This window comes from Dipodomys merriami, unplaced genomic scaffold (assembly GCF_024711535.1).
Source record: "Dipodomys merriami isolate MVZ:Mamm:240054 unplaced genomic scaffold, mDipMer1.0.p SCAF_7, whole genome shotgun sequence".
NCBI classification, from domain to species: Eukaryota; Metazoa; Chordata; class Mammalia; order Rodentia; family Heteromyidae; genus Dipodomys; species Dipodomys merriami.
This window is the reverse complement of record NW_027206290.1, coordinates 49617631-49640254: the sequence shown is the minus strand read 5'-3', so window position 1 is coordinate 49640254 and position 22624 is coordinate 49617631. Positions and strand designations below refer to the sequence as shown.

The window sequence follows — 22624 nt, the reverse complement described above, 5'->3', positions numbered from 1 at the left end:
TAGAAACTGTCCTGCAATGGCAGATCAACGGTATCATCCTCATAGACTAACGCAACTCACTCCCACACTGTGTCTCTCACTGTCCAGTAGAAGGTCAGGTTGACAGTTTCCCTAGCTTGTGGGTCTCACCACAAGGAAAATGTGGCCTATGGAGTCACCAGTGTCAGGAAAGAGTGGGAGAGTTGCTCCCTTGCCTCTCTGGAATGCATCCATGGTTGCTTATGCCTATAGTGTGTTGGCCTAACCTAAAGTAGTGAGAGGCTAGGAATTGGGGGTGAGGGACAGATGGAAAGTTCAGAGAATCTCAGTCTCCTTCACATTTGCCGGACACCATAGCTCCTCAAGTGGGAGTAATCCATGTATTCCTTTAAAGGAAAACCAGCAAAACGCTTGTAGATTCTTAGTGTTGACTTAAATTACTGCTTTTACCGTGCCATTTAAATATGTAGTAGCAGTAAATAATCCTGAAGCTGTAAGATTTAAAGTTCTTTTCTGACCATAAAAATAAAGCAAACATAAATAAAATAACAACACATGACAAGCTGAGTATGTGAATACTAATATCCTGAATTGAACATGATAGATGATGCTACTTCTGCTAAAACTCATAATCACTGTTTCTGTCTCTGTGAACTCTTGTTGAGGCTCTTGTGAGATTGGTGTGCTGTGTGTCATGGCACATGCTACATATAATAGCTCAGTGCTCCCATCAACCTATGCTAAATTTGATTCATTATTTTCTTCTTAGCTTGTGATGGTTAAAATAGTAGGTTTTTTTTTGAGGGGGGGGGAATAGTACTGAAGTTTGAACTAAGGGCTTTTCACTTGCTAGGTAGGTTCTCTACTATTTGAGTCCCAACTTCAATCCTTTTCTCTATATTTATTTTTGAGACAGAGTCTCAATTTTTGCCCAGGTTGGCTTAGAGACATAATCTTCTTTATCCCTGCTTCCCAAGTAGCTAGGATTTCAGGCATGAGCCACCAGATCCTAGCTTAAAATAATACTTTGTTGATTGCCACCTACATTGATAATGCAAGACTATATGTGACAAAATATATGATGAAATGTGTATGTGGTAAAACTTGATCATAATATAGTCATTTATATGGTCCAGAATATTAAAAAAAGAGCTTAACTCATATATGTATGTATATATATGTGTGTGTGTATGTGTGTGTGTGTGTGTGTGTGTGTGTGTGTGTGTGTGTGTGTGTATAATCAAGATGACTGAAGTATGATAGATACGGGCTGGATTCCCATAGTGTAATACCTCAATTAACAATTAACAGACAGTTTAACCAAATAAATCCTAGGAAGCCCAAACACGGTCTTATCTGAGGGAAATAGGAGTTAAGGAATGTGGGGTAGACAAATAGAGAGAATGGTGGGTAGGTACAGTCATCATAATGTGAAAATAGAACTTGGAGACTTAAAGGGATGGGTGGGGTTGAGGTAATGATCCCCAGTATTTGAGAAACAGGTACAAAGCCACTGGAGTACATAGGGAAGGACAGAACCATCAGCTGTCTGCTGTAAAGATAGCAGTTGACCCAGGGTGGGTAGAGGTAAGTGGGAGCAGGGAGGTAGGCTGGCAATCGCAAGCCCTGGAGCATGTTTGTAGGTTGCTGAGATAAGATGTGAAGCCTGTGGGTAACATGGCAGAGGTTAGGAAATGGAGATGAGGAGGAAGCACAAGAATTGAGAGACCTGTAGCATCCCCAGCATTTCCAAGGGACTTGGAGATGGCCTTCTACATGGGCGATGATGGAAGGGAGGAGGTCTGGGATGGTGGTTGGGGCTGCTGAACTCGGATGAAATGCACTGGTGGCCACAATGAAACCAGACTGGCTGAAGACTGGGCTGAAGACCTCTGAACAGAACAGCTTCAGTTTTCCTTCAGTGCTCAGTGCCTTATCTTCTGTGACTGACATGAGATTTTCTGAACATTTTTATGTACATATAATTAATTAGTAGTCACTAGGATGGAATCAGTGGCTTTCTTAACCTTTCTTCTTTTGCCTGCTGTTTTCTGACCTTTTGGAGCAGATTCTGGAACAGTTTGCCCAATTAAACACTACTTTTTTCTTTCTTCTTCTTTTTTAAAATTTAATCTTCTACATGTTTAAGGAAAGTGAAAAAACAAACCTTAGGCCCTTTCGGCCATACCTCTCCACCATGCTTGGAAGGGGCAGCAGTTCAGTAAATAAACTTCTTTTACTGCCTGAAAACAAACAAACCAACAACCTTAGATAATTGTAATGTGAGATTTGTTATCTGACTTTATTGTTTTCTTCTTTTGTTTCTTTTTGGCAGTATTGGAGATTGAACTTAGAGGTTATATGATCGCTAGGTGATTATATGTCAAACAAAATAGAAGCTGAGGCTGAAGGGCAGAGAATGGGAAGCCACGTGTGCAAATAAAAATGTCACAGAAGTCAGGCACCAATAGCTAACACCTGTAATCCTAGGTAGTCAGGAGGCTGAGATCTGAGGATCATGGTTTAAACTCAGCCTGGGCAGGTAAGTCCATGAGACTTTTATCTCCAATTACCTGCCAAAATTCTAGAAGTGAAGCTGTGGCTTAAGTGGTAGAGCACCAACAAGCAAAAAGTTATGAGCAGCTCCCAGGCCCTGAGTTTAAGCCCCAGTAATAGCACACACACTCACTCTCTCTGTCTCTCTGTCTCTCTGTCTCTGTTTCTCTCTCTCTCTCTCTCTCTCTCTCTCTCTCTCTCTCTCTCTTTCTCTCTCTCTCTCTCTCTCTCTCTCTCTCTCTCTCTCACACACACACACACACACACACACACATACACACACACACAGGTCACAAAGGAAATATCTGTACTTTCAACACGGATATACTACATCAGTGACATTTTCAGTATTAAATATTTAAGAATGATAGCCTCATGATTCACCTGCCATACCACCTGATGGCAATAACATAAGCAGGACCAGAAGGGCCTTTCCATTTCTTCCACCTGTGATGGTGAACTTCTCTGCACACCCATCACTCCCAGGAATGACATATTACATGTTCTTGAAAGACAGGCACTGAAACCTTTGGTCTTACTGCTCCCCCACTCCATGGACCATCTTCCTAGGGGTACAGTTTCCCACTCTCCCACAAGTAGGACATCCTAGAGCATGTTCTGGGTCGCAGAGTTGGTTGGAAGAGTGGGTAGCCATAGTAGTCGTGATTTTTAGAAGTGTTTCTTCCAGGTATGGGATAGACTAGGCTTTTTCCATCTTTTGTTTCCAGATGGCTGCAACCAGAGCTCCTTGGAAACTTGTGGCAGAGACAGTTGTTCTTGCCATATACCCATAGACTCCCCAGAACCTAAGATGCTGTCCATGCCTATCCATGGTCCCTGAACACTGTCACCTTTCCTTTTGTGAGCCCAGTTTGAGGGCCACCATTGGCACATTTTTGATCCAGACAAGAAGGGTTAGACAGTTAGTGTGCTCTCTAACAGAGGGACCTGAGCTGGTAAAAATCAGTGTCTTTGCCCTTTACCAGGACAGCCAGGCACCTGGAGACAGGTTCTATCAAGTCTCCATAGAGGATGGTCAGAAAACAGAGCCCTGATCAGCTCAGATCCTTGCTTCAGGCCCCGTTTTGGGGAAGGTTCAACCCAAGACCATTTGAGATTGGTTAGTGTCACATGACTAGGTCCAGATGCTGTATGTAAGGCAACAAGGAGCCCAAGTATCACCTCTCTCCTGCTGCTGAGTAGGTGCATATTTCAGATAGAGAATTTGACCCAGAGAGAATGCTTTGTCCACACTGGGATTCACTGAGCAAGACAAAGTGCTACTGTGGTAGGCTTTTACCTACTTGCCACAAAGCATCAGGACCACCTTGCTGAGGTACCCCGACTCAAGTCAGTCCATCCACTTCTCCATCCTGTGCTGACCCACGAATGTTACAATGTTTACCATGATCTGTTTTAATGTGTCTCTTCCAGATTCTTCCCTTCTTCAATAGTTGGATTAAGAGTGAAGTAAAATTTATGCTTTTCTCTGATTTTTAACTAATCTAGAAGCTATTTTGGTATAATTTATAAAGCAAAAACCCCAATTCATTTTATTTCTAAGTTATTAAAATGATTGTTCCACTAGTGACTAAAAATACTGCGACCTTGTAGCATACTTTGTAATCATCTTTATTATACAGTAAGTTATTATGGAGGGATGGCGTGGCAGTATAACAGCCAAGCTTAGCTAGCATGAAACCCTGAGTTCTAACACTCAGTACCAACAAACAACAACAAGAAGATTAAGTTGGGGGCTAGCTGCTAATGTCTATAATCCTAACTCAGGAAGCTGCCATCTGAAGGTGGCAGTTCAAAGTCAGCCTGGGCAGAAAAGTCCATGTAACTCTATCTCCAATTAGCTACAAAAAAAATGCTGGACTGTAAGCATGGCTCCATTTGATGGACTGGACTGGAGGAAATTTTGTTCAAGTGGAAGAGTGCCAGCTGTAAGTGAAAACACAAGAAAACAAGAATACAAGGCCCCAAGTTTAAGCACTTGTACTAGTATACCTCTCTTTAAACACTGGTACCAGTGAACCTGTCTTAGATGAGCATGTATGCACACACATACACACACACACACACACACACACACACACACACACACACAAGCACAACATAGTTTCTGTATTTAGAGGCTATAGTTTCCTTCTGTCCTTGAATTCTCATTGAAGACCCCATTGTAATTATAGCCCTAATGTATTTTACAATCTCTTTTACTCTGTATCCATCCTCTTGTTCTTCCTCGAAAATTATATTTGCTCTTAGATTGCATCAAACTTACAAATTACACATGGGAAGAAATCCAAGGTCTTTAGACACATGTGTTTAACTTAGCTGGACTTTATATTCTTACATGATTGATCAGTTACGTGGCTCTTTCGATTCTTCTCACAGTTTTATAGTTTTCCTTACGTTGATTATACATATTTCTTGTTCAGCTTTCTAGAGGTTGTCATTATAAATGTTATTACTTTGTCATGGCTTTTTAATTTTAGTTATATAGCCAATCACACATTTGCATATGACTTTCCAAAATAGATGGAAAATTAGTATATGAGTAAGGCCAATATATAAAAAATATATGATTTTTTTGCCTTCTAGCTGACTACTTTTTTTTTAAATAGTTTGAGGTAAACACTTCTAAAAGTACCTCATGATATTCCATGAGCTCTGATTGCCTTTCCAGGTAAAGGCAGAGTAAACGAAGAGATATGTATTAAAATTGAAATAAACTTGCGGAAGGGAGGGCAGGGCACAGAAAAGGCGCATGGAGAAGATGGCCCTGTGGTAGGAATGGAAGGATTTTTGTCCCGCCGATCAGCTCAGTGCCAGGAAAACAAATAGTTTGGGTTCATCTGTGTTTTCTGTTTGAGAGGTACTCGCCTACATTTAAAACTAGCCTGTAAGAGTCTGGTCAGACATCACCAGCCCAAACATCAAAGTCTCCTCCTACACAATTGGTACCTGTCAGTAATAACATACATATATATTCTGAGCCTGGGTAATAAGAGATGACGCCCGAAGTAGCCACCTCTTCATAGAAATGCAAGACTGGCCTTGCAGGCCAGACTGGTTAGTGTGAAACTTAGTGAAAGGCTTCAAATCCCTTGGCAGGGTCTCATTTGTGTGTGCATTATAAGCACCAAAATCATTGGCCTTAGAAGGGAAAAAGAAACAAAGAAATCAAGCGTACTCCCCCACCTCTTTCTCCCTCTTCTCTTTCTCTCTGCCTCTCCCTTTCTTCTCCCTCTTCGTCTCTCTGTCTCCTCTCTCTCTGTCGCTCTCTTTTGTTGGTCCTGGGGCTTGAACTCAGGGCCCAGGCTCTGTCCCTGAGTTCTTTTGTTCCAGGCTGGTGCTCTAACACTTGAGCCACAGTACCACTTCCAGCCTTTTCTGAGTAGTTTATTGGAGATAAGAATCTCATGGCCTTTCTTGTTGGGGCTGGCTTTTAACTACGATCCTCAGATCTCAGCCTCCTGAGTAGCTAGGATTACAGGCACGAGCCACTGGCACCTGGCTACTTAAAGTAAGTCAGAACTATAATGACTTGATCACTGTCTATAAGGACTATATAATTGAAGATCACTTGCTGGTTTTGAAGGTTATGTTTTTCAAAATACATTCAGTAGTGAGAAAGGAAAATAGATGTCCCTATCTCCAATAAGGAGAAAGGGGGACAAATGAAGATAATGAGAATCTGCTGACAGTCCTTAGGGTTCCTCTGTTCCCAGCAAAAGCTATTTGCTTTTTTTTTCTTTCTTTCTGGAATCCTTTGTCTGTGTTACAAAGCAAGCTAGCAGTGGCTGCCTGGTTCTGTGTTTCTTCATTGCAAGTAGCAAGTAGGCGTCTTTGCTAAATGCTTTCTTCAGCAAGGAGAGTGGTACCTCCACTGGAGGTGGATGGGTCGGAGGCAGACTAGTGTCTCCTTGTCTGCCCCCAGGATGTGTGTGTGGCTACAGGCACAATGTGTGGGCTTTTAAGGGGCTTTAACAACCAGTAAGTAATACATGTTGGTTTTTTTTTTTTAAAGAAATACATGTTGGTAGCTCATACCTATAATCCTAGCTACTCAGGAGGCTGAGATCCTAGGATCATGGTTTGAAGCCAGCCCAGATAGGAAAACCTGTGAGACTCTTACTTCTAATTAACTACCCCAAATCAGAAGTAGAGCCGTGGCTCAAATGATGGAGCACCAGTCTTGGGCAAAAAAGCCCTGCAACAGCTCCCAGATTCTTAGGTCAAGTCTTAGTATTGGCAACAGAAAAAAAGATACCTTGATTTCTGTTTTATTGTGAGGTTGGAGTATTGTTTTAATGCCTACCGTCTCGGGTACAAAAAAAGGGAAAGTTTTATGTTTTCCATGCTGTCTTGAGTAACTGTCAAAAATTGTAGTGTTTGGCTGGTTAGCAGTCTCCATCTGGAGGTTGGCGTGTGTGTGTGTGTGTGTGTGTGTGTGTGTGTGTGTGTGTGTGTGTGTGTGTACCCACAATTAAATACCATCTGCAGAAAATGTAGCCAGTAATAGTTATATCCTTTCAAAGCTTAAGAATTTTTTTTTCTTAGATGTTTTTATAGTTCTTTTCCTACCTTTGAGTTCTTGGGGTAAAAGCTACAAAAATTAAATACCTGGGAAATCACTGATAATGACCAGGAATGATTCATCCATTCATTCACATGCATGTCTTTGCTGAGTGTCTACCGAGGGATGGGCACAGGTGTCCCACCAGGGCTGTGATGTTGAGTGACTCCACCCCGAGGAGAGCTGGATGGACGGGAAGACAGAGGTCCATCCATGGTCTATGTGAATTCTGAATTCCATGGTGTCAATAGATCAGGGCTGTGGGGAGAAGCAGGGCTGGTGTTGAGATGTAAGAGGCTTCAAGTTGAGTCTCCAAAGCCACAGTTAGTTAAAACTCTAGTGTGTGATGCTCCTAAGAGTCTGGGAACCTTTGGGGGAAACTGTGCCCATTTCTGTCCACAGAGCAAGAAAAGCCTTGCTTGAGGGGTACTCCTGTCAGCTTGACTGATGACAGGATCGATCAACTACTTAAGGGTACTCCTGTCAGCTTGACTGATGACAGGATCGATCAACTACTTACTGCATGTCAGAAAGCTGATGTCTGCTGCTCCTTTGCTGCTGTGTGAGAGGCTAGACTAAACAGGTTTCCCAGCAGTGCTGAGAGGCCCCTCACTCTAACACTCAGGCTGGGCATTGGGTCCATGTCTGCAGCCTCATGGTGCCTGGCAGATGCTTTCTGCCTTCAGGATGTTGACACTATGCCTTTCCTACTTTATTATTATTATTGCTATTATTGTTGTTGTTTTGGCGGTTCTGAGGTTTGAACTCAGATCTTCACATTTGTTAGGCAAGTACTACATTACTTGCCCTTTGCCCTCCAGACTAAGAAAAGATTCTTAGTCTCAATTCCCAGATGGAAGGAAAGTTTGCACCCTCTTCTACCTATGCCAGCATCATTCTTTGTTTAGAATCTTAATATACTTTGGGGAGTTACCTTTTTAGATCACTCTCTCTAAAGGGTTAGCAGGGGAAAGTGCACCTGTTTACAGCCAGCTGCAAAAACATCATGTCACTGTATTTTGCCCAGTTAAGATGCTGGCTTGCTTTACAACTAGGGCAGAGATAACTTGAAACTGTTTTCTTTATGTGTTAAAGCCATAGATGAATCTGAGGCCTGCTCCATTTCCTCTGGATGATCCATGAATGTTGCTTTTTTTCATGGTTACAAATAACACTCTACACTTGTCAGAGCCATTGTGCAAAACCATTCAGGATCTGTAGACAAAAGGCTTTAGGTCTTGCTAACTAGCTGTGTGGCATTTGGCTTACCTGTTTATCTTTTCTGGTCTATAGTTCTGTCATTTGGGGGTGTTGAGCTAATGACAATGCAAAAATTTGCATCCACATAACCTTTGCATCCAACACACATTTTCCCTTAGATTGGATTTTTGACATTCCTTTTGTTTACCAGGAGTTTACATTTCAACATAAGCAATTTGTGAGTTTTTTTTAAAATTGGGTTCAATTGGATCAGTACATGGGTTTTGGATATGTTATTCAATTGGATGAATATGAGGAAGAGGAAGTAGAAATACATGTTGTCAAGATTGGGGACAGGTTTAAGGGGAGGGAGGGCAGGTGAATGGAGAGAGGAAGGGTGGGTGAATACAGTACACTCATAATATTCAATGTGCTAATGTGAAAATGATCCACATAACTTGTGGGGATAGGTAAGGTTGGGAGATTTGGAGGATTATGGAAAGGGTGACATTGATCAAGATGTATTGTACTCATTAACTGACAGGTTGAATTGAAACTCCTTTATACAACTACTTAAAGATAATTTGAAAAAGCCCTTTACAGGAAGCTGCAGGCTGCTGGCCTCCTGTGCTTTGTATAATGACAGATAGTGGAAGCATCCCTAATTTGCCCTTCAGGTACATCTGATAAAGGATGGCCAAGTCTTCCCAGGCTGGCTCTGAAGATGGTTCAAATAGTGCAAGTGTCTTTCCATCCACCTAATATCCACTCATACCAGAACATGAAGATGTAGATGAGAAAAAGAAGATGTAGAATTTGCCCTCATCCCCTTCCACCTCTTTTTCCACCATTGCCTCCTCATCCTCGTCCTCCCCTTCCTCCTTCCTCTTTTCTTTGCAGGGCTGGGGATGACCCTAGGGCCTTGCGCTTACTAGGCAAGTGGTCTCCCACTGAGCCAAACAGCCCAGGCTTGGGAGATTGCTTTTCCAGTGCTCTCTCCAGTGCAGGGAAGCACTGTGGAGCCCAGCATGGAGACGAGAGGCTGATGAAAGCCCTCAAGGTGAGACAGCGAAGGGTGCAAGCCAGTCGTGAGCCATATGGGCATCTGTGATGCTGGAGAGAACGTGCTCTGTGGTGGGGGAAAACCTCAGTAAACACAGCAGAAGAGTCCCTGCACAGCATAGGGAAAAGGCGCATGGCCCAAGCCAAGGCTCCTGGAAATTTCATTAAAACCCCAGATCATTAGTTGAGTGCCAGTGGCTCACCCCCCCCCCCCATAATCTTAGCTACTCAGAAGGCTGAGATCTGAGGATTAAGGTTCAAAGCTGGCATGGACAGGAAAGTTCATGAGACTGTTTATTTTCAGTTAGCTACCAAAAAGCCAGAAGTAGAGAGCTATGGCTAAAGTGGTAGAGTACCAGTCTTGAGTGAAAAAGCTAAGAGACAGTGTTCAGTGCCTGAGTTCAAGCTTTAGTACCAGCACAACACACACACACACACACACACACACACACACACACACACACACACACACACACACACACACACACACACACACACACACACACACACACACACACACACACACACACACACACACACACACACACACACATCCAGGTCATAGGAAGCCGCAGTTCCACAGAGTGGGTGGTGGAGCCTCAGAGCTGAAATCATTGGCAAGCTGGGAGGAAACATTAAACCCAGGAGTGGGGCAGAAAGACCAGCTGTCCCTGGGGAGAGCTCCATTCAGAGCAGGCCAGCATCTGGTGTCTTCAGAGAACAACAATATGGGGGACAGGGCCGACTGACATGAAGAGGCCTTTGTCAGAGAAAGAGAGTGGGATTCATCCCCTTCAGAATCTATGGGAGAAAAGAGGAGCCCGAGGCTGCAGGTGATGGGTAACTGGCAGGTAGAGAGGGACCAGGTGGAGAAGATGCGATTGGAGTGGAAAGTCGCTGTCCCAGGCAACCTGTGTGTCCACAGACTCAGCCCGGGGAGATGAGGCCAAGTTAATATTAATGAGCAGCTTGCTGAGTCCTAGAGGGCCTAGCTGCTCCTACAGGCCCTCCACCAGCATCCTCTGTCCCCAGAACAGGATGTCATCTGTGCTCAGGTATACCACTGACTCCTGTTCTTCCCCTAGTAGCTGTGTTCTGTGGAGGCAGCCCAGAGCACTAGCCTTTGCTGGGAAAGACAAGGTGGCCCATCCTCTTACCTGTTGTACCTGGTTGTATGGGGCCTAGAGCCCCTCAGGCCTTTGAAACACAGTTCTTTTACATCTACCATCTCCCTGCATTCTAGAGGTGCCTGACTTAGCTCTTCTGGCCCTGGGCTGGAAGTGCAGGTGTTCTGCTTGCTTTTCAGTCATTGCTCCTGTGCCTGTTTCCTCCTCTCAGGGGCTCAGGGGTCTGTCCCACAAATATCTTCCTTCCCTTTCCCCCTTCTGACTTCTGGTTTGCCTGCCTGGTGACTGGGGTAGCTAGATCCTGGAGGAAGACACCCATCCTTGTGCCAGCACTGACCCTGGGATCCTGGTTTGAATCCTAGTGTGGGTTCTGTTGGGTCTACAGAATGCAGCAAACTGGAAATGGGAATGTCAGCAACAAGTTTAGTTGTCAGTACCTTGGTTCTGGGGTGTTTTAAGGTGCTGCATGAGGTTCTAGGATGTTTGGAAAGAGATCGCTATGGGGATGGCATGGAGATTGTGATTAGATGGTGAAGTGTGTAGAACACGGGTGAACAGCCAAGCAGAGTAGGAAAAATGCAGGGGAGGGCAGGCAGGCAAGCATTTTAAGGAGGCCAAAGATGAGCTTTCAAAATGAGGAGAGGAATGTCCACTTATTTTAAGCTGTGTAAACAACAGACTCTAAAGCAGCTGGAGTGGTCAGTCTCATCTTAAACCAGTGAGTAGCTTAGGAAAAAGTATTGAGCATCTGTTCCGTGGGATAGGATAGGGACTATTAAATACCCGTCATTCAGACCAGATCTGGATCAGCCTGTGCCCATAGGCTGAGAGGTATGCGGGACCAATCAGCAGATAAGCCTTAAAATAGAGTTAGTTCTGAGAGAGGAGCACATTCTCTTTAATTACGGTTTCTGGTATCTCAGCTGATGTCATGTTGGTAATAAAGGAGACAGAGGGTGATGACATTAATTAGAGCCTTGAGTGCCATCCGTGAAGATAGCCACCAATAAGCTTCACAGTGGTTTCATTTTTATTACCTTGCCCTTATTAATTCCTCCAACTTGCATCCCTCCGGACCAAGCCAGGCTTGAATCTCACCACACACTAGTGCTTTTGCAGCTTAGCATGAACTCATATTCCAATTTTTCAATTCATTTAGAAAACTCTCCTTGGGATGTTTGCATAATCAAATATGAGTTCACAAATGTGTCTTATCTGCATATAAGCAAAGTGAGTTTGTTCCCAAACAGCCCCTGGAAGACACCCAGCACCAATGATTACTCAGTGAAAATTGTTTCTGCCAGTCTGCTTCCATCTCCTTCCGTCTCTCGGCACTGAATATGGAAACTGCAAAGGGATTAATCTAGTGAAACCACCAAGAAATAAAAAGCTGAAAAAAGGAGAAGCAGTTTTTTTTTTCAGGGGCACTTCCCTGCTAGGAATAATACATTTTCTTTTCCAGTGATAATTTTTTTATCGGCTAGTACTAGATATTTAAAAAATACCAATTTCCATTTCTTTCAGTATACTGAATTTGTATTTTATTTTATTCTGGGGTCTGAACTCAGGTTGTGAGTGCTGACCCTTTTTTGTTCAAGCCTGGGGCTCTACTGCTTGAGCCATAGCTTTATTTCTGGCCTTTTTGAGGGTTAATTGGGGATAAAAGGCTTATGGGCTTTTCTACCTGGGCTGGCTTTGAACCTTGATCTTGTCAAGTCTCAGCTTCCTAAGTAGCTAGGATTATTCCGGTGAGTCAGTAGCACTTAGCTCTGAGTTTGTAAAATGTTAACGAGCGAGAATCTCCTGTTTTTTCTAATGTGTTCTTGTAGATGTTGGAGAATTGGAACATCTTAGAACTTCATATTGACCACAAATACAGGTTTTCTTTGTGTTTTAGATTCAATGCTTGTGATTGATTTAAAAAAATGAAATAGGAAAGTGTAAACTCTGTTGGCAGTTAAAATAACCAATAGAAAACACGAATCTTTTATTATTTTTTCTTGACCCTAAACTGGATGATTAGCAGGCAACCATATAAGCAAAAGAAAACCATAAACTGGGTACCTGTGGCTCACACCTGCCATCCTAGGTACTCAGGAGGATGAGATCTGAGGATCAAGTCAGTCCAGGCAAATATTTGTGAGACTCTTATCTCCAATTAACCATAAAAAGCTGAAAGTTGAGCTGTGGTTTAAGTGGTAGAGTGCTTAAGCTCAGGGACAGGCCCAGAGTTTAAGCCCTAGGATCAGAAAAAAAGCCATAATAAATGATTGGATAGGACAGTGGATTTATTGACTTCTAGTCTCTGGCTGACATTCTATCCAGATAAGTTGTGTGGTTGTTCTTTGTGAGATTAGGTTATGTGAATTCATCTGGGTGCTGGTGTAACTTTTTTTTTTTTTTTTTTTTTTTTAAACCAAGCCTATCCCAGGCAATAAGGACACACCATGCTGGTTCAGTGACTGAATTTATTGGCTCTCGCTGGAGTCAGAACATCTTGGGATCACTGAGCAGAAAGCTGGTTTATCTTTCCAGAAGAACTTGTGTGTTTCAGTTTGCCATAGTGTGTCTTTTTTTTGTCCTATCTCTACTGGTTTTCCATTTCAGATCACTGTGTGAATGACATATTTACCCTGCTGACTCAAATTAGCATCCTATCCTCTTTAGCCTGAAGATGGACATAGAGAAAAGGTTACAAGGAAAAGCACAGTTGGAGTGCCCATCTAGCTCAACCAGGGGGTTGAGAACCCAGGGTATGTGTAAAACATTAATGCTGTTTTGCTGGTGGGGAAACTGAGGTTTGGAGGTATTGGATAATGTTCCTAGGTGCTCATAGCTAGTAAGCGCCCAGTAGGCCCAGAATTTAAGTGAGATCTTCTAATTCCACGTTCAGTGTTCCTGTACAACTCTAAAACAAAGCTTGGTAACTCCCTACCTGTCCTAGTCATTGGTGTGTGTGTGTGTGTGTGTGTGTGTGTGTGTATGTGTGTGTGTGTGTGTGTGTGTGTGTGTGTGTGTGTGTGTGTGTGTGTGTGCTGGTCCTGATCAGGGCTTGAACTTGGGGCCTGGGTGCTGTCCCTAAGTTTTTGGTACAAGACTAGTGCTTTACCAATTGAGCCACAGTTCCACTTCTGGCTTTTTTTCCTGCTGGTTCCGGGGCTTGAACTCAAGTCCTGGGCATTGTCCTTGAGCTTTTTTGCTCAAGGGTAGCATTCTACCATTTGAACCATAGCTCCACTTCTGACTTTTTGTGGTTAATTGAAAAGTCTCATGGATATTCCTATTTAGGCTGGCTTTGAACCTCAATCCTCAGGTCTTAGCCCCTGAGTAGCTAGGATTACAGGCATGAGCTACTTAGACATTGTTTTTTGCTTGTTTGTTTGTTTGTTTGATGTTTTGGTCAGTTGTGGAGCTTGAACTTTGGGCTTGGGCACTGTCCCTTAGCCCTTCAGCTCAAGGCGAGCACTCTACCACTTGAGCCACAGTGTCACTTCCAGTGGTTTATTGGAGATAAGAGTCTCATAGGTATTTCTTCCTGGGCTGACTTTGAACCAGGATCCTCAGATCTCAGCCTCCTGAATAGCTAGGATTACAAGTGTGAGCTACCGGTGCACGGCTCACTAGACATTCTTTATACATGTTTTCTTGGCAGAACGAAAGGGAGTGTCTCTGATCAAATTTCCTTTTCACTCAATTATTTGGTCCATTCAAAAGTCATTATATGTTGACAGACATTCCAAACACCTATTTATTTGTATCAAGAGCTGGATGTTTGTGTTTGATGTTAGAACTGGAAAAAACTTGCTCCCCAAATCTAGAGTGAAGCATTGAGCCATGACCTCTGCCTTTGGAGTGCTTACAGTTTAGTTAAGAGGTTTAGAATACTTATACCTATGAAGCAACTAACCAGTTAGTTAGAATGCTTTAGGTACAGTTGTCTTGGGGGGTGAGAATGTCCTTGGAGACCAAACCCAGGGCCTGAGGGGTGTGCGAGAAATGGGCTGTGCTCTCCTTCTCCTTGGTATTCAGGTGTCCAGAGTGTCCTTAGTACTTTTCTCTAATTTGTAAAGAAGAGATGTTTACTCCAGCTTAAGAACTTCAAAGGAGGAAGGCAGGTATATGGAAGGAGGATAAAGACTGGTCCATGCTAATGTTGCCTTTTCCTGGTGTTCTCCAGGAGCTTCGTGCAGACAGAACCGGAGGTGCTACCCACTCCCTGTAGGCCCTGGGTAGGCTGAGGAGCTGGGGGCTGAGTTCTCACTCTTGCCTCTGCCCCTGGAGCTTTAGGAATGAGTTCTGTGGATGCCTGGACAGTGGAGTGAACTCTCTTGGTGCTATGTAACACTGTGCCCTGAACAAGGACCGCTATGATGGAGCCCTTTCTTAGTTCCCAGATGGGTGGTTCCCAGCTTGTTCTCCTAAAACTAGTGATCAGGGGAAGCTGTGAGGCAGAGGCTTCTAAAATAGACAAAGTATAACCATCCCAAGAGCGCATCTCTCTTCTTTCCACTCCACGTGTGAGTGCCATGGGTCAGATCACCCATTCCCGCATCCAGCCTCCTCCACAATCCCAGTGTTTGAGATCCTAGAGGTACAGCTCCTATCAAGACTTTCATCTTTGTCATCCTGTTACCACACTGTTGCTCACATCAGCATGTGAGACTCACCTGTCCTGTTCCATGTCCCATCCAAGATGTCAGGCCTCCCTCACCCTCCCATGCCAAATACAGGACCATCCCTAATAGATTTACTGACTGTGTGCTTGTCCTTGCAGCCCCTCCACAGACCATTCCTTTCCCCTTTTCCCCCTGGAATAGAGAATGCTTCTTTTCTATAGACTGTGGATTTTGAAGGCAGGTCTTGGGATTTAGCTTCTCAGGGCTGCTTCATAGCTATGATTCCCTGCCCTCCACCCCCCATCCACACCCACACTAGAATATTATTTTCTTTTTTTTTTTTTTTTTTTTTTTTTTTTTGCCGGTCGTGGGGCTTGAACTCTGGGCCTGGGTGCTGTCCCTCAGCTCTTCAGCTCAAGGCGAGCGCTCTACCACTTGAGCTACAGCGCCACTTCCGGTTTTCTGGTGGTTTATTGGAGATAGGAGTCTCACGGTCTCTCTTGCCCGGGCTGGCTTTGAACCGCGATCCTCAGATCTCAGCTTCCCGAGTAGCTAGGATTACAGGCGTGAGCCATCAGCGCCCGGCTAGAATATTATTTTCTAATGAACATTTATGCCATCTAGTCATTTGGTGCTTCAGCATTTTCATTTAGTGACCATCTGGTCATCTTTCTGTATTACCAGTGTTTTCTGCTCTACCTTGAGTTTTACCTGCTTTGTGTGTTTGCTTGGTCTTGAACTCAGGGTCTGAGCTTTCATGCTTGAGGCTAGTGCTCTACCAATTGAGTCACAGCTCCACTGCAGACTGTTTTTTTTGTTGTTGTTAATTGGAGATTAGAGTCTCATGGACTTTCCTGCCTAGGCTGGCTTTGAACTGCAATCCTCAGATCTCAGCTTCTTGAGTTGATAGGATTATAGGTATGAGCCACCAGCACCCATCCAAGTTTTGCCTCTTGAACAGCTATTTGGACTACCTGTCCAGCCCTGGCCAAGTTTTCCTGTTCCCTCTGTTAAGATCCCACCTCTTCTGTTCAGTGCTGAAGACCAACTCAACTCCTGTCTTTGGAACAGTCTTAATTGCTCATTCTTTTATTCCCTGCATTTGTTCTGACTCTTGGTGCCTCTATGTTTTCCAGGTGGGTCTGTCTTCCTCCAACCTCAGCCAGTGCCTGAGAGCCTGGGGTCTCTCTATCCTTCCTCCACTTCTGCTTGGGAGTGTCCCAATCTGAGATATCAGCAGACATCCCTTTCTCTACCCCTGCACTGTGTCTTTCAGAGAAAACAATCAAGACCTTGTTTGCTTGGTTTGATAAATCTATATGGAGGGTTCAACTTCACATGAAGCAGCTTAATAAGGAGAACAAATGAGAACAGCAGCCCTTTGCACCCACATTTGAAAGTCACCATCCCTAGCATCCTTCTTTCACTGCCCAGTGAAGGAAAGGCAAACTAGAATTACTATGACAGATCTTAGCCGTCTCAGACAAAAAACGGTTATTGCTATCTTAGACAAAAAATGGGGGCAGATTGATTGGAGGGATTATGAGAAGAAAAGAGATAACAGATGTCCAGAAATAAATCCCTCACTGTAAGTGTGATTGGTAAGCTCACAGATCTGTGGCATGTGGGAAGAGCAGTCCCAGCTTCCACCTTGTCATCTGATCTGACACCTGGAATCGTCTCAGAACAGATTGTATGTTATAATTAAAAAACAGAAAACATTCTGTGTGGATCTGCGGGGCCATACTGCCTGTCCTGTCACAATTGGAGTTTCTGTCACAGTTGATTCAAACACACTACAAATAATTACTTTTGACTTCTTTTTTAAGGCAGCATAAGTGGCTGAGTTCTACATGCAGTGTAGGAAATATGGATTCCGTGTGGATAATGTTAACAATTCTTAGCCAACTCTCATTTCTCAGCCAACCCTCATGGCTTGTTATCATTTTATGGTTTTCATATTTAATTTTCTGCCCTTGATAGAACCACAGGGAAATTGAACCACCACTCTGTGTGTGTGTGTGTGTGAGTGTGTGTGTGTGTGTGAGTGTGTGTGTGTGTGTGTGTGTGTGTGTGTGTGTGTGTGTGCATGCTGGTACTGGTACTGGGGCTGGAACTCAGGGCCTCACATAGCTTTTTCTCTCAAAGCTTGTTCTCTACTGGAGCCATACCTGTACTTCTGGGATTCACTAGGGAATTAGAGTGTCTTGAATTTGTCTGTCCTGGCTAGCTTCAAACCTTAGTCCTCAAATCTCAGCCTCCTGAGTAGCTAGAATTGTAGGTGTGAGCTACCAGTGCCTGGCAAAATTAAACTACTCTTACTTCAACTGCTTAAGTTCTGACTGGGTATGGTGGACCAGAACATACAAAGTCTCACTTTATTCATGCACATTCTCATTAGTTACTCTCTGAATGGTAATGTTGCTTTCCTTTCTGTCCTTTGTTTTTGTTTTTGAGGCTAGGGATTGAACCTAGGACCCTGCACATACCAACTACCTGCTGTACCACTGAGCAATACCCCAGATTCTTTCCTTATTTTAAGACAAAGAGAAATTTTAAAAAAACTGTAGAAGAAATTTCACGCCTAGATTGAAACTTGCTTTATTGTGCCAACCTGACATGCAAGAGATCCTCTGCGCCAGAGCTTTCCAAAGTACCCGCGGTGCCAGATCGATCCAGCCTTTCTCCTGATGTCAAGGGAAGCTGTGCATGACAGTCTTCTACAAGAATAGATCGCTAACTGGATAGCCCTGTTATACAAACTCGATTTTGAGATGTTAAGGGTCCTGGGGAGGCAGGAGGAAGCATTAATAATTCTCAGCCTGTTCTCACGACTTAATTGATAACTTTGCTGATACCTGTCAATTTCGTGTTCCTCCTGTGTGTCAAGCATTTGGTGAAGTGAACTGTAATTGATTTCTCATTTCCTCTTCACAAAGACCCTGGGAGGTCAAGAGGAGAGAGGAGGGATAAATAGAGATGGAGAGATGAAGGGTAGACACATACAGTTATAATATTCAATGTGTATATGTGTACATAGAACTAGATAACTTGAGGAGATGGGTGGGGTTGGGAGAGATGGGAAAGAATGATGGAAGGGGTGACATTGATCACAGTGCATGGTTCTCATAAATTGATACGTTGAATCGAAATCTGTACCACAACTTAGAGATTAGGAAAAATCTGTAAGAGGAAAGTATTGACAGCCTACTGCCATATAGATGAACAACTGAGACCCCAAGCAATTTGCCTGAATCCATGTCAATAGTCAATGGCCACTGTAGAATTGCAATCCAGAACTGTCACCAACCTTGTAATTGTTACTTCTGTCTACATTGTCTTCCTCCAGGGAGCTCCAAGTCTAGCTGCATAAACTGTTCTTGGCAAAGCCATTGGTAAGATGAGACCTTTAAAGTTCTAGAATGTCCTGTGCTGCAAACCTTGGGCCTTGTGTCTCATTCATAGATCCTTGAAGCTGAGCTCTTTTGGGCAAGAGCCAGGCTCTGACTCTAGAGGGTTCCTAAAATGTGGCAGGTTTTGCAGAGGTGCCAGGATGGCGATGGAGTGGTGGTGGTGTGTGAGGGTGTCCCTTGCTGCCTATTTTCTGCACTTCTGGTCTCATAAAGGAGACTGGGAATCAGACCTAAAGTATAAAGGCCCCATTATTTCAAATAGTCACGGATAGACCAGACTTATAAATGGTAACAGTAGAATAGAAAATGTCAGCCTTCTCCTGGTGGGTGCTCAGCTAGAACTGAGTTTACACCCCCATCCTCAACATTTGTAGAGTTTGATGAAGCCCCATCCCAACTAATTAATAATTCTTTTGTCTTTTTCTCGTTACAGGAGGACACCGAGGCCCCTGTGACCATTCCCTAAAATACTTAAGCTCAAAAATCACAGAGCAAAAGCTGCAGGGCACGTGGCTGCCTGCTGGCCAGGGGAATCTAGAGAAACCATTCGTAGGCCCGCGTGGCTCTGTCCTGCCCATGTTCAGGCCTCAGAATGGCCTTCATTTGGGTCCCGTTGAGCACAGCCCGCTGAAGCCCCGGGTGGTGACGGTGGTGAAGCTGGGCGCGCAGCCTCTCCGGAAGGTCACTCTGCTCCTCAATCGGCGGTCGGTGCAGACGTTTGAGCAGCTCTTAGCCGACATCTCAGAAGCCCTGGGTTTCCCAAGATGGAAGCATGATCGCGTGAGGAAACTGTTTAACCTGAAGGGCAGGGAAATCAGGAGTGTCTCAGATTTTTTCCGGGAAGGAGATGCTTTCATAGCCATGGGCAAAGAGCCACTGACATTGAAGAATATTCAGCTGGCCATCGAGGAACTGTATCCTAACAAAAACCGGGCCCTGACGTTGGCCCAGCACAGCCGACTGCCTTCCCCAAGGCTGAGAAGCAGACTTCATAGCAAGCTACTGAGAGGAGGCCATCACTGCGGGGAGCCTGAGAGTGGTGGGGAGGCGGCTGGGGGCAAGGTGACCACCAGGCTCCCGGGGAAGGCTTCTGGGGAGCCAGTGCCGGAGGACAAAGCCAGGGCCCAGAAGCGATGGGTGAGGGGGAAGCCGGACCTGGAAGCTGGAGGCAGGCCACCTAGGGAAACCCCTCTGGAGGAGAGGCATGCCAGTGGAGAGAAGCACCTAGGGGTGGAGATTGAAAAGACCTCTGGGGAGATCATCAGGTGTGAGAAGTGCCAGAGAGAGCGGGAGCTGCAGAAGGACCTGCAGCGGGAGAGGCGCTCGCTGGGGACCAGTGAACTGGACCTGGGAAAGGGCCATAAGTATGACTTGGAGAAACTGGTTAGGACCAGAAGCTGCAGGAGGTCCCTGGAGACAAACTCCATCGATGGGGAGGAAGGGCGGAAGGGTGACAGTCATGGAAACAGTGCCAAGAATCCCACCCAAGAGCTTCGGGGAGCCAGCAAGCAGACGGACAAGAAAGAGGACAGAGATCCAGAAAGACAGGAAAGCCAGGGAGCAGCCAAAGCCAAGAAGGACCTCGTGGAAGTTCCACCAGTCACAGAGGAAGGGGCAAGGGACCCGAAGAAAGACACAGGGCACTCTTGTAGGAACAAGCAAGACGTCTGGCTCCCAAGAGAGCAGCAGGCTAAGCCCGAGCAGCTGTCCAGGACCCAAGGGGAAGAAAAGGAGGCAGAGAAGGAAAAGAAGCCAGGCATATCAGGAGGGAAAAAGATGGTTCTCAGAGACAACCCAGCTGCCAAGGTAGAGAAGGAGCCCAAGACAAGACCAGAAGACAACAAGGCAGAGCGTCCCAATGGCCGGAAGCTAAGGCCTATGGGTATCATTGCAGCCAATGTGGAGAAGTATTATGACACTGGCCGGGTCATTGGGGATGGGAACTTCGCCATTGTGAAAGAGTGCAGACACCGGGAGACCAGGCAGGCACACGCCATGAAGATCATTGACAAGGCCAAGCTCAAGGGCAAGGAGGACATAGTGGACAGCGAGATCTTAATCATGCAGAGCCTCTCTCACCCCAACATAGTGAAATTGCACGAGGTGTATGAGACGCAAACGGAAATCTACCTGATCATGGAGTACGTGCAGGGAGGGGACCTTTTTGATGCCATCATAGAGAGTGTGAAGTTCCCAGAGCCCGAGGCCGCCCTCATGTTCAAGGACTTGTGCAAGGCCCTCGTCCACATGCACGACAAGAACATTGTCCACCGGGACCTGAAGCCAGAGAATCTCTTGGTAAGCCCTGATCTGTACTGCTTCCAGAGGGTATTTAAAAAAATGTGAGATAACATAAATACACTGTGAGCTTTACACGCTAGCGTATTGTGTGTGTGTGTGTTTGTGTGTGATAGGTGTGCCAGTACTGGGGCTTGAACTCAGGAGGCCTGAGCTCTCTGTCCCTTAGCGTTTTCGCCCAAGGCTGGTGCTGTATCTCTTGAGCCACACCTTAACTTCCAGATTTTTGCTGGTTCATTAGGAGATAAGACTGACATGGAATTTCCTGCCTGGGCTAGTTTCAAACCATGACACTCAAATCTCAGCCTCCCTTTGTAATAATGTCAGAATGAAGATAAAAGCTGAATTCCAAGACACCCCAACACAAAACTGCTCCTGTTTTCTAATGTGATCAACCCATAGCAAACCCCTGCTTTCTTGAGTTTCCCCAGTAACTAAGATAGCTCTATCTACCTTGTGCCCTGTTTTGTGGTGCTGGAGATGGAATCTTGTGCATGCTAGGCAAATGCTCTACTCTTGAGCTACATCCCAAGCTCCAGCCCAACTCTTACAGGGTCCTTTGGACACTGTCTTCCTTAGATGCCATTTTCCACAAAAGTGTGCGTTCTCTCTTGCTGCAAGGAGTCCATGAGCCTGAGCTGGTTGGATACGAGAGCACCACCTGGTGGTGTCTGTCAGCAGGTCTTCCTTAAATGCCAAATCCTAAGAGTGGTGTTTTCTTACTTGTTGCAGTCCATGAACCTGATCTGCTTTGTTACGAGAGCGCCACCTGTTGTTCTTTGTCAGCACTGCAGTCCTCAGGCTGTCAACATCTGGCTTCTTTGTCCCTGTTTCTTCTTCATCCGGCCACCATTTTAATATTTTCTTTCTACATTCTACATTTCCTTTTCCGTCTTCTTTCACTTACTAGAAAGAGCTCCGTGACACCAAGGACTGTTCTATTCGGACAATTCCCTGAAATGTAGAACATTTTACTTTTTAAAATAGACATTTCATGACCATGATTGGGTGAAGGAAGAGACCATAGCAGGTTACCTGGATGATAGCTACCATTGTTCTCACATTCAAATGATTCTGATAATGGAGTGGTTAGCCCAAGTAAGCATTCAAAGCCAGACTGCTACAGGCGAAGCCATGATTTCCACAATCCTTGTTCTAGGAGGAGGGAGTTAAGGGGTTTCATTTGTTCCCTGCCATTTGCATGAGCACAGACCCAGGCTGTAAACTCCGCCCAATGCAGTCACCTGTGTAAAAACTGCTCCCACAGGCAAAGGAAAACATGGAGCAAGTCAGACTGATTATCTAGCCAAATGAAGTCTGTGTGACCTCAGAGTCAAGCAACCTTGTTTTTGTCTAATTTCATACAATTGCAGAAATCATTTGGTTGATTGCCTGTGTGTGTGTGTGTGGGGGGGGTGTCTAAATGATCCTCAAACAATTCTCTCTTTGTGAAATTTCATTTCTGCAATAGCTGATATCCTTGGGCTTTCTCCACTCAGATTTTCCTAGTTTCCTATGCTTTTGGGTGTGAGCTCCGAGAGTCTCCCATGGATGCTACTCTGTGCGCTGTTGATTATGGACACTTCGGAATTGCCACAGCATGCTGTTCTTTTAATGACTCTCTGGGGGTATTTTACTGAATTCTTGAAGCAGGAGAGCTTCTGATTATGGGCGTGAATAGGTCCCCCGAGTTTACCCCCTATAGAACTGTTTTCTTGTGTCACAGTGAGCTTAGAGTCTATCTTCCTGGAAACAGTCTGTTGCTCAGCTCATTTCTTGGGCAAGAGA

General features: G+C 44.8%; 1 protein-coding gene across 2 annotated transcripts in view; it reads left to right on the top strand.

The window, feature by feature from the left end:
- The window catches only part of Dclk3 (doublecortin like kinase 3), a 42094-nt gene that overhangs the window by 6552 nt on the left and 12918 nt on the right, over positions 1-22624 (top strand). The window contains exons 1-2 of one of the 2 annotated variants that reach the window (XM_070006579.1): positions 1466-1566; positions 18972-20836. In XM_070006579.1, coding sequence (XP_069862680.1) covers positions 19115-20836 — 1722 coding nt within the window. In that variant the 5' untranslated portion in view covers positions 1466-1566; positions 18972-19114. Of the gene's footprint in view, positions 1-1465; positions 1567-18971; positions 20837-22624 lie in introns of those variants that run through there. The other variant, XM_070006578.1, reaches the window with a different exon arrangement.